The sequence below is a fragment of the Vidua chalybeata genome, chromosome 11, assembly GCF_026979565.1.
Source record: "Vidua chalybeata isolate OUT-0048 chromosome 11, bVidCha1 merged haplotype, whole genome shotgun sequence".
In the NCBI taxonomy this organism is placed as follows: Eukaryota; Metazoa; Chordata; class Aves; order Passeriformes; family Viduidae; genus Vidua; species Vidua chalybeata.
Window position 1 is genome coordinate 13,024,632 of NC_071540.1, and position 12,745 is coordinate 13,037,376.

A 12,745-nucleotide genomic window follows, 5' to 3' on the forward strand; every position below is an offset into this window, starting at 1 on the left:
ATGTGTGGCTTCTGTATTAGCTAGTATGATGGGTTTTTCTTCCTCTGACCACACCCCTATAGTGCCATCCCCTATCTGTGCTGCAGGGGAAGGGTCTGAGGTTTGGACTGAGGACTGAGCTGGGCACTGAATCCCTGCAGTTCCGTGCTGGGAGTCAGATCCTGTGCCTGTGTACATCAGTGCACCTTCCCCAGCTAGCCCATAGCCTGGCCCTCACCAGAACCAGGAGCTCCCAAGAAAGGAGGAGCTCATTTATGGTCATTAACACCTGGGAGCAGGATAGTGCATCTGGGTACCAGAACTCCTCTGGGGACCAGTGGCCAGAAATCTCTACAGGAAAAAACTTGTTAGGTTCCTCCGGTGGGTTAAAGCACTGGTATGGTTGACTGTGCACAATTAGGCTTGGTGTGGGAAATGCTTATTGTGAAGGGTAAGCCATGGGACAAGAGGAAATGGCCTCAAGTTGAACCTGGAGAGGTTTAGATTGGATATTCAGAGGAATTGAAGGGGTTGTCAAGCACTGGAACAGGCTGCCCAGGGAAGTGGCAGCCTCGATCCCTGGATGCATTTAAAAGATGTGTAGATGTGACACTTAGGGACCTGGTTTATTGGCAGATTTGGCAGTGCTAGGGAAAGGGTTGGATTTGATGATCTTTGAGGTATTTTCCGACCTAAACAATTCTATGATTTTCCTGACTTTGTAGTGTTAAATTTCAAAGGATTACTACGTCCCTATTGTGTTGGGTGGAGTATTAGCACAGTAGCTGGCTTTGCTCTGCCTGCCCAGCCTTGCCTTCTTTTGAAATATCAGAACTGGTGTCTTTCATTCATCAACACTAATTAATTACTTTCAGGATGCAGGAGACTGTTTACGGTCTTGAAATTGTTTTATACACACACTTAAAAACAAAGTATTTCACTCCACTGCTTCCTGTTGAAAATGCAAATGCCGAAACAGTCCTCACACTGCAGAGATGGGAAAGTCATTGGTGCATCCCAAATGTGGGGTGCCAAAGCCAACCCAACACCCCATTCCAGTGAAGGACACTTAGCAGGAACCTCAGCATGCAGTCCAGGAAATCATCTCTCATCTCAGCTCCAGCATTCAAGCGAAGCAGGAATCACCGCTCAAGATAGCCCAAAGCCAAAATTAGGCATTGATGTAGAACTCAATTAAAAAATAATAATAATAATTAAAAGAAAACCAAGAGCTACTTCCAAACAGCCACAGGGCTGCAGGGACACAGCACTATGTTGGGAATGCTGTACATGTTCCTAGTTTAGGGCTATATTAAACTGGAAATGAAGAGTATTCTGCAAATATTTTATACACCTGAAAACAATCTGAAATCAAAGGTTTTGGGGAAGATGTAGTATCTGACTCTTGTATGTCTGGAAGCTAATCATTGTTGGCTCAATAGCCATTTGTCTACAGACAAAAATAAGATGGTAGCAATGTCGATTCTGAGCAGACACAAGAGAGTTTCTTACAAGATCATCTTCAAGCTTTTTGGCCAGCACTTAAGGTGCAGCAGCACATGGCTGGCTTTAAAGAGACGCCATGAAGGCATCAGAGGGACTTGCAGTCATTAGGCACAAACTGAAGTGCCTGAGAAGAGCAAGAGTGCTTCTGCCTTGTACAGGTCTGTGAAACTTCTGCAACTCATTTGGCTAAGCTCGGCCATTTCCAGGGATGTAGATTTTGGCAGCATTTCAATTGCCTGATGGATTTGCTTATTTTTTAACGTGAACCATCTGGTTAGTTAGAATAATATCTTTGCATGCAAGAAATACTTTGGTGGTAAGAATTCAGTTTTGAGTGACCCAAAGGTATTTCCTCCAGAAAGGAGATTTTCCCCAGCTGGGTGTCTATCACAGGGCTTCATCAGTATTTCTTGGACCAGTGTTGAAGTCCAGGTTGAAAAAATTATGCTTTTTAAAATGAGCTCCATTTGCAGTTTTTAGATGACCCTGGCTAAGGAAGTTGTTTTTCTTTTTTAAAAAAAGGCATGTAGGCAAACAGTCATCTTAATTTTCATCTTGGAGAATTTCTTGTGGGAATAGGATGTACAACATGGCATTCTAGCACAGCTGGGGGGAAGAATGAGAGTTTAGAGAAATTTGCACCCTGTCATGGAGGTCTGAGCTGTGCCTTTGCAGTCTTTGAACACAAGGTCAGAGGCATCTGCGTTGATTTAGTTTAACATAATCCAGGACTTTTTAATCGCATTTCAGGCTATTAAATGAGTGAGAAGAGAATCACTGGAATTTAGCTTCATAACTCCCCTGTAAACAAAGTTTTTAACCTCATATCAAGATAAAAATAAATTTAAAGTAGTTGATTAGCAGGAGATTTTCCATCAGAATTTGATCATCCTCCTCTCTACATATTAAAGTCAGATTTTTGTGCTGTTTTTCCCCATTTGCAAACAAAGATTGCAGAGTTTTCTTCAGAATTAGATTTTTTCTTTTGACTCAAGCTCTGCCCAGCCCCACCAGAATAACCTGCCTGATTCTGGGTAGGAGACAGAAAAGTTTATTTTTGAAAGAAAAAAGGGGGAAGAAGGGAGGGGATAAAAATCAGAAAAGTTTGCTGAGCAAAAATAGATTTTGTGATGTGTGTTTGTTCCAAGATTCCCCATCAAAAATCCACCTTGGATCAGTCTATACCATAAACGTGAATGTACTGATGGGACTCAACAGCCTGAGCAAAAATGTGTCTGTGGACAAATTCTCTGTAATTCTGTAATGCCACCTCCCTTCCCATGGCCCTCCCTTTTACACGGCATTTTACACCCCCCAGCATCATCTCACATGCTTTGCCTTGTCCCACAGTGTCCTGTGGACTTGGAACACGGTGCAGACCTGAGCTTTCCAGAGGTGGAAGGAGATGCTGCTGAGGAGCTCAGAGCCAGCCAGGCTGGGGGGAACCTGCGGGTGCCACACAGGGTGGTGCCACTGCCAGCCCCAACCAGCTCAGTGCCCCAGAGCCCCGAGGCTGAAACTCATTGCCAAGGCACAGGGCTCTGTAGGAAAGCTGTGCAATCACCTTTAAATTCCTTAATTTGTCCAGGTGAAGGTGAGGAGCAGGTCTGCTTTTATAGGAACTGGACCGTTCATTTGTAAGATATTTGCTTGTGATACACTTTGAGTGTAATAATCTCCTGGTGATTTCTTGCCTGGTTTTATTCAAACAAATCACTGTAATTGTAGGGATGTGCATTGATATGGGAAAACTTCATTCAGCTGGAAACATCTCGCTGATTGAAAGTAAATCATCTTAGGTAAAACAGAAACAGTATGGGTTTTATTTTCTCTGGTAGGCAGTTGGAAGTTTATAAGTATGTCTTTCACAGTGATGCAGACAGTTTGAAGCCACACAAGGTCCCTGAATTTTTTGGGAAATATTTCAGAGGCACTGGCTTGAGGTTTTGGAGTGATGACAAAAGGCAGGAGATGAGACAAGGCTGTGTCAGTTGGGGCATGAGAGCTTGCATGTGAAGCTGTGAAAAGGATGAAGGCTGCTGAGCACTGGAAGCAAGAGGGGGTGTCCACAAATCTCCACTGCTGAGCATGCCACTCCCTCCTTCTGGCACAGAAAGGACAAGTTTAGGAAGGCTAAATGCCTTCAGGTCAGCCATGTTTAAGGAAATTCTTAGTACATACTTATAGGCGCCATCTCAGAAATACAAACACTTCTCTTGAGAGCTCTTAGAGAGCAGGTGAGGCACCAGAAGACAGGGAAAAATGTAAACATGGTGCCTCTCTCTAAATATAGAGGGAGAAAAGAGGAGTAAGAATTATAGACCAGTCAACTTCTAGAAGCTTTCAAAAGAATTGAACTATCAATCATGTAATTTGCAACCACCTAGGAGATAAAAAGGGAGATGAGTGACATACAGCATGGATTATACAAAATTAGGCATGTTAAACTAGTCTCATTTGATTTCTCAGCAGAAGTAGAAGAGCAATAGTTGGTGCCATATCTAGATTTTGGGAAGGATTTGTCAGAGTCCCACTGTATTTTTAAAAAGTGACCTGGAAAAATAGTGCAGATAAACCTACTACAGGTCTTACACAAAAATGGGTGAGTAGCACAACTCATTCCCAAAGAAAACAATTATCAGTGCCTTATGGTCAGAGCAGAGGACTCTGTCAGCAGGAATCCACTGGGGTCTGTGTCAATTTCCTTCTAAATTTTCATCAGTGAAAAATGGATGGAAATACATCATTACTTACCCCTGGCAGTGATATGGAGCTGGGAGATGTGCTTCAGTACATCAGAGGATAAACTTTACAGCTTCAAATGATCTTGGCAGACTGGAGATGTGAAGACTGGGTCTAGTCTGGGACACTGTGCCTCAAAAAAAAGAGAGGAGGGCCTGCTTGAGAAGGTGTAGGGAAGTGTCAGTGTGTTGATTAAAGCTGGCTCAGGTTGGAAGGGCTGGAAGGAAAGCACCAGAAAAGCTTGGCTAGAACTGATGTATGGGAATGATGATGACTGTAGCCTCTGCTCCAGGAAGCTTTCAGGGTGATGGACAAGTATTTCCCTCAGGAGTGACCTGGGCAAACTGGCTCCTTGGTGGAATCAGCCCCCAGCTGAGCTCCAGCCCCAGCGCGCCGGAGCTGTCCTGGGCTTTGTTCAGAGCCGCTGTTCCGCAGCCGCAGGGGCCGCGCGTGTCAGCAGGGACGGGCGGCACAATCATCTCTGGCTTTGCCTTCTTGATGCGGTCGTTGTGTAGTGAAAGGCTGAAGGCACGTAAGTGCTTTGTTGAACAGAAGCCAAAGTAAGCTGCTACGCAGAATGCACCCCCTGTTTCCAAGTATTTCATTTATTTTGTAATTAAGCAATAATTGCTGAGGCACTGGGCACTTCTTCAGGATTAACGACTTGCTGGGGGATGGCAGAAGATCTGATCTGCGGTGCAACCATTTTCTCCAGCAAATACCTGCTTGTTACTGCCATTCTGAAATGAGTAAGCAACACAACCTGCCAATATATGGGTTTTGCTGTTAGCAGCTGAGGGATGAGGAGCAGGCATTAATGGGTACCTTAGGCAATCAGGTTGCTTCAGTTGTCTCTCACCATTCCATTCAGAGCACAGTGTTTTATTAGTCACTTGGTGAATGAAATGGCTTTTTAATTGCTCAGAATCACTTTTTTAAATTACAGCATTTTCTCTCCCCTCTACAGCCCCTGGGGATCCTCTAAAATCCCTTTTCTTCCTTTGCCCTGGAGAGAACCAGTTCTAGTGTGGCAAGGAGGAACCTGCCTGCAGCAGTTCCTTTGTAATTCAGACACTGGGAAAAATATATGCCATTTAGAAAACTGAGGATTCACATTTTTGGTGCTGAAAACCCTCTGCTCCCATAATTTGCAGGTCGATTAAGGAGTAGCCTACCCTGCCTAAACCTGTAAAGACTTTACAGTCTTGGCATGCTGCTTGCTTCTGTTAGTTCCTACACCTGTATGTTTTTAATGGTCAAGCTCACTACAGCACACAAACCCCACTGCTTCTTGGGTCCTGTGGCGCCAGGAGCTGGCTCAAGCCATGTCCTATAGCAAGATACCTCCCAGGAGTAGTGTTGGAGCTTTAAATGTCCTCTAGACAGTAAAGCACAGCAGCAGGCGAGAAGAATGGTGTATCCCAAACAGGTGAGTGGCAGCATGAACGTTTCCAAGGGACTATGGAAAAAGCTGCTACAGGATTGGAGCCATCAGATTGCCAAGGCAAGCAAATGGAGAAACATTTGTGAAAAGCATATAGGACAATAAACCAGTTCACAGTGTCCTAGCAGGCTTTGAAACAGGAGTCAGGGGGGATTGGCTCGCTCAGATATTAGGTAATGTGCTCACTGCATGATTGATTAATCCATAGGTACTTCTGACAGCAAAACTTCCATACTGGCATCCATAGCGCTGCCTTCAGTGTCCATGGCTGCCTTCTAGAGAGATTTCACACGGGAACAATTGGGGTGTTTTTTCTCTGTCCCTTTTCAAAGTACCAGTTTTACTTCTGTGTTTGAATGATGGCAGCATTGTTGCCCAGCTGCAGTGTGTTCACTGAGGGATCCCAGAGCCACTCTCCATCCCTTAATTCTGCCCCTTTGGTACAAGGAGACCTCTTACTTGATAGAGAACTTATGGCTTGGAGTGATTAGAAGTGAAAATGTCAGTAACCAACTTCATGGCACAAAGCTAAAAATGGTTTAAACTCTGAGGAAGACCAGAAACTCACCTCTTTTCCCATACAGCTATCCAGCCCTCTTTTTGCTTTCTGAATTCCTGAGCTGATGCCTGTCAGTACAAGCCAGAAACAAATCCAGCCCAAGCTGTAGGCATCACTCCCATCTCCTCCATCCTAAACAACAGCTGGACGAAACAAATTTCAGCATCATCCTCTTGAGACCATTACACTGCTCCTTGTGCCTGTCCTCACCCTTTCTTTTCCCCCTCTTATGTTTCCTTCTCTTAGTTGCCCAAAACCCAGCATTTAATCTTGCTTGCCCCAAAATCCAGCCATGAGCCAACCATCCAGAAAAAATGAATTATTCCTGGTGATGCTTTCATGAACCGCCTGCCTGCCTCCTCTGGGACCCCTGCTCTGCTGTGCTTCGTATTGTCATGCTCAGAGCTGGGAGGAAGTGCTGCTGTACAGTCTCTCTTGAATTCAAACAGAATTGATGCAGATCCTTTTGCCTTGTGCCACCCATAACTCTTTGTGTTGACTGCGCCTTTTGGCAAAGAAACACATTTCCCAGAAGTTCAGCAACTTGTCTGAGTAACAGTAAATGATCCATGAGATCCAGTGCTGATACATGGCTCTGCTGCCCCACCCCCTTCCCATCATTCAAACGTTTCTGTTCCAAACCTCACCACAATCACTGGATTCAAAGGAAATAAAAGCTACAGAGTACAAGATCTGCTGTTGCCCATAACTCCAACAAAATCAAAACAAGCTACCAAATTTTTTTGGGCAAATTTTCAAGTCTGGATTTACTAAGTCAGAAAGGTTTTCATTTGCCCCTGTTCTCCTCAGCTTAGGTGAGGGGAACCAGCAACCCCCTGTGCTGTTTCCAGCACACCAGCACCACTTGCCTTTGCTGGAGGGTACCTAAGCGGGGGGCTCTGCCCAGTTCCTCAGATCAGTAGCTTAAAAATATCTTGGTCGCCAGTTGATTTGAATTATTGTCCATCTGAGGTTGTTTTTGCTTGTAGTCATGTTTTCCCAAGACTCAGGAGTTGTTGAGCAGCTCCTCCCAGGAGCTCAGTGTTCAGTGTTGAGTAAGCAAAGGTTGAGGTGGGGACAGCAGAGAGTCAGTCACTTGTGTTAGAAAACCTTTCTGTGAGCTTCATATCAGGGAAAGGAGATCTCTGTTTTGGTCAGCATGTTTCTACCAGCCTTGTTCTTCGTGTAGTCATCTGTTAATAACACTGGGCTGGCATCCAGCTCCATTCTCCATCCCAGCACTGTATCTATTGCAAGCTCACAGTGTGAGCTAGTGCTCCCTCTCTCCCAGGGGATGCCAGCACTTGTCAGGACCTTTCATGTTGTGTATCTGATTTAGAAAAAAAAAAACAGAATCAAAAATCCTGTTACAGAAAGGGTGCTAGGTTTTATCAGAGACCGGATTTGCTACTGAAGGACCCTCTGTTGTCCAGTGACATCTGAGGATGAGCAAACAAGGATTTCATTTTTGCTAAGCAGATCACCCTCTCTTCCAACATTTAAGACATAACTTATGTCTTCACTGGGAAGAATTATAGTCAAACACAATTAGTTCTGCAAATCCTACTTGTTTTTGGAGACACATCCAGACTTAGTTCTGGAGTTACTTAGAGATGAATAAATTACAGGGGTCAGCCTTCTGACCTAAGCAAGGGACTGCAATAACTTGCTCCCTCAGCTAATTCCTTTGCATAGTTTAATAGAGACCAGTGCACAGAGCATCCAGCGCACAGAGCTGGTAGGATTGTGGGTCACATTCCTGTCTTGCTTGGGGAAGGGATAACATAACATGCCTTGAAGCAAAAAAAAATCTCAGCAATTATTCTAAAGGAGAGAGAAAGAGGGAGAAGGAAGTGTGGAGGGTACTTTGAGTGCTTCATAACTAAGACACTTCCCCCCTCTATGCCTGAGTCCCTGTGAGTACAGGGGAATTTCGACTCTGGTTCCTTTTGTAAGGTACCCCAGAAGTTACTACTGCTAAAAGGACCAGACAAGAACTAGAGGGTTTCTATCACTTGTTCCAGTGGTTAGGAACTGATCTGATGGTCATTTGTCCAAGTTGAATATATTTCCATAGACCTTGACTGGGAAGGGAATGTAGGACCTGGAAACCTCCCCCCTGTGACTGCTGAGCATGCGAACACAAGGTGCTCCAGGCTTCAGCGTTTGCAGTTCATTTGGAAAGGAGGTACCATATGCACCAACTGTGCACAAAATCTTGTTGATAGAGAGCAAAAGGGATGCTAATTCCAGCACTGGGCTCAGACACACTACTGGTGAACAATCAGAAAGGTTTAAAAAGAAATGCTGACTAAATTAAGCGAATCAAGCCAGCAGATGTGCTCTTCAGAAGAGCACAGCTGTCTTTTAAATGTCTCTCCCACTGAAATTACATTCTCAAGAATTTTTTGTCCTTTGCATTTTCTTCAGGATCATCCATGAGGATGGCTTCTCTGGAGAAGACGTGAAGCAGTACAAGCCAGTGGTCTACAGCAACACTATACAGTCACTGGCAGCTATTGTCCGTGCCATGGATACCTTGGGCATTGAGTACGGCGATAAGGAACGGCGGGTAAGTTAAAATCACCACTGCAGAGACTCCAGACCATGACCAGGAGGCATTTGCACAATCTCAATGCCTTGGAGGGATAAGGAGGGAGGGGAGATTTACATCACTGTTGTATGCCTCCTGCACATGCATTTTGTACAACAGAGACACAATTGTATGTGATGTGCCATTTGTACACTTACGCTGGGAAGTGTAGCCCTGGGCACCAGTGTGTCACAAAAGCCACAATCTCTCATGCCTTTGCTCTAGTCAGGCCAGGGAAGAAAACTAATCTGTTATCTAGGGACAGCCTAGACAGATCTACCGACAGACTTGAGAAAACAGTGAGAACATGTGTCCTGTCTCCTGTGCATGTGCTGGACATAGAGACTGCATGGACTGGTGAGTCTTGCTGCCATTCAAAGCCCTTCCACCAGCCTGCTAATGTAGGAAAGCTTTTAGGATTACCTTCATTGGGGCTTGACTGGCTTCTACTCACACATCCCCCATTTCAATGTACCCAAACAGCAATTTTGGTTGCAGAGAAGGGGATGTATTACTTCAGCAAGGTTGGTATGGACAGGCTCTTAGGCAGCAGCATTGGCATCTGTCTTATCAGAACAGATACATGATCCTTGGCAGCCTTCTTGTACCACACACCTAGGCCACCCTGTCCTTTTACAGTTGCTAGTCTGTGATTACTTTCACCAGCTCCCTATTTTTAAACAGTGGCTCCTCTGTGAGGTGCCCCTGCCAGCCTCTGCCTTGCATTTCTGGCTCAGACCAAGCCCACACAGAGGAACTCAGAACCCTAGAGAGGAGTCAAAACCACCCTTTTTGCATGCTGCAATCCCAGAGAAGGTAAAACTACTTGATTTCACTGGAAATAAAATAATTTCAAATTAAAGACCTGGTAAAGGCAAAGTCCTATATGCCAGTGAGTTTGTCATGACTATTTTCGGGTAGCTATCAAATGACAGACGTACAACATACTCCAAACTCCTTATCTGAGTGTTGATAATAAAAGCATTCACTAGAAGGGATGCCAAAATCCTGCTATGGTATTACTGTATGAGAAGGTACCTTATTTCTGCCAATCACAAAGAAGTACTTTGATTTCTTTGCATCTAGGGATTTTCCCATAGGAACTCTAAATCCTGGAGACATTTCCATCCCAAACGTGGAGATGATACCATAATGGAGTTCTTGTGAGCTTGCCGAGAACTAATGCTGATGGCTTTCAAACTGAATACATTAATCTGTTGATTACTCAGTGACTCAGCTCTCAGCAAGGCAACATATCTCGCTCAGCTAAAACCTATGCCTAGCAAAACAGAAACAACCATTCTCCATGTCTGATAAATAGTCTGTTGCAGACAGCTTTAAAATGTAATTTTTTTTTTTTTTAAACACCTAAAGTCCTAGTTTGAGGAGGCAAAACTCATCACTGCTTTAGTGCCAGGCCTGGCACAGTACAGGGGGTGGAGGAGGAGAGCTGTTATCAGGACTGCCAGGAACGAGAGGTGGAGTACTGAGCTGAACAAAATGTTGTGTCCGTTCATATTCCCATGGAAAAGATGCCAAATGTTCCTAGGACTGTACAATAACTCAGGCTTGAGAGGAGCTCAGGAGGTGTCAAGCCCAACCCCTGCTCAGGTAAAGTCTAGGGTCAAACCAGGTTGCTCAGGGCTCTACACAGTTGGATCTGAAATCATTCAAGGATGGAGACTTCACACCCTCTTCGGGCAGCCTGCTCCACTGCTCTTACAGTCCCCATGATGAAAAAGTTTCTCCTTATGTCTAGCGTGAACCACTGTTGTTTCAATTTATGCTTTATGGCAGTAGAGATCTGGTAGTATGCTTTGAAAAGTAAAAACTGAGTTTGATTAAGTTCTCCCCAGCCTTGTTTCCCCTAAGATGTAGTTCTGGAGGAATTACTCCTGTCTTACAATGGTGTCATGCTGACTGTGTGAGACAAGCCTGCCACAAACCACTATAAACCAAACCACTGTCTGGGAGGGTGGTTCAGTGTATCTGTTCCCTTCATAGATGGCAAAAATATTTCTTCATCCAGCACTAGACAAAGGAAAAGGAAACCAAGGGGAAAAGGGAAACTAAGGGAAGGAAACCAAGTCTCTCAGGCTGTGATCTTCCACTTGCTCCTTTCTCTTAGGCTCAGAAAGTTGCTGGTATTAGTATGAAATAGTATTTATTTTAATCTTACAAAGAAGCACATGGCTTCTGCTGCCCTGCTTTTGTTATTAATGCACAGCTGCTAAAAAAGAGGCCATTAAACAGGCGATTTGTTGAGTATTATGGTACATAGTTCATCCCTTTTCAGGCAAAGCTTTTCTATTTTAGAAATCATTCCTCAGCCAAGGGTTTCCAATGCAAATCTTTTAGTGGGGGATTTTCCCCTACTCATCACTTAAGCCCCCAAGTGAAGGAAGCTCAGGAAGGGGAGCCAAGGCTGTGGCTGCTCCAGCCTGATTCAGCAGCAAGGAAGGAGGAGACTTGGGCCTAGGACAGGTTTTCCTCAGAGACCACTTGGCTATTACTGCTTCCCCCATTCCACCTTCTGGGAGATGGATCTGCATCTGTATCCCTTCCAAATGTTACCTTGACCATGATCAAAGCAAAAAAAACCCTTCCCTACTTAATAAATGCATGCTCTTATGCAGAACAGAAAATAACTAAATCCTCTCACTCTTCTCATTTTTCTCCTGGCCATAATTGTACCAGTATTTAGTCCAATAAAAGTGAAAAGACTGGGGGAAGACTAAACCCCCTTGCTTTTGGCGGTCAAAGTGAGATCAATGTAGGAAATAGGACCTAAAAAGACAAAATAAATCACAAAAAGCATATGCTCCAGGTCTCACTGACCCTCTCTGCTGATAAGGACTTGTTCCCAGGTTGAGAACAAAACAGCCTATGTGTCAGATTTCACTTTTATATGTGCTCCTTGTCCAGGGCAGCAGGTTTTCTTGCAGCTTTGCCCAGCTCACGAAAGGTTCATGGCCTGTGGGCAGCACCCAGGTCCTTGTTTCATGACCTTCAGCACGGGAGGCAGGAGCACATCCTGCCAGCTCACAGCACGTTGTCACTGAGCACAGCATGGAAGGCCAGGCTGAAAGTCCAGAAAAGCTGTGCAAGTGCAAAGTCACAAATCCTTCACGTGTTACAAGAGGGCGGGCAGAAAAGGAGCAGTCAGTGAGGAGACAGGAGCCAGCTGCAGGAGAAGTGACATCTGTGGGTGTTGCTCATCTCCAGGGCCACTGCTGCCCTGGGTCTGGATCCCTGACAAGACAGGGGGTTACACACAGGAAGAGAGGCAGAAGCTTAGTCTCACCTGCCTACTCAGGACTCTCCAGCTGGTCTGTAGGGCACTACTCAGTCCCTACCTTGATAATCAGATTAACAGGCAGGAAAGAGGCAGGCTGTAATATGTAGCATGTGGATTAAATGGTCCTCTAAAGTGCAAATGTATTAATAAAACAAGCTCCTCACTGATTCCATTTCAGTGTACTCAGGCAGAGGAAATGGGAAATGGAGGTTTGAAACCAGGAATCTAGAAGTCAGTCCAAGTGTTTGGAAAGGATCAAGCAGGAAGGGCAGGGTAAGGATGGATTTTCATATCTCTGTTTGAAAATCTAGTTCTGAAGTCTGGCTTCAGAAACCCCAGCCAGAAGCATAAGGTCTCTTCCTCTGTGAGTTAACGCTGACCCCAGAACCCACTTGGAAATGCAGTCTTGCAATCCCACTTTGGTGAAATGCCAGAGCTGCAGCCAGGCTGGGGGGCCTGGAGAGATGTCTTCAGGTTGGATTGGTCCCAGGCTGCAATGGACATCCTACCCTGTGCATGCTGGTATGAAAGCAGCTGTAAATCATGCTCATATTTTCATAAACCAGAGAGAAACAGGCTGGAATTGTTCAGAAAGTACTCAACAGAGAATGCAAATATCAGTTG

The 12,745-nt window shown here is 44.8% G+C and overlaps 1 protein-coding gene across 2 annotated transcripts in view; it reads left to right on the forward strand.

Moving 5' to 3' along the window:
- GNAO1 (G protein subunit alpha o1) overlaps positions 1-12,745 on the forward strand; it is a 142,358-nt gene that overhangs the window by 40,370 nt on the left and 89,243 nt on the right. For both annotated transcript variants that reach the window (XM_053952676.1, XM_053952677.1), the window contains exon 3: positions 8,661-8,802. In XM_053952676.1, coding sequence (XP_053808651.1) covers positions 8,661-8,802 — 142 coding nt within the window. The remainder of the gene's footprint in view (positions 1-8,660; positions 8,803-12,745) is intronic.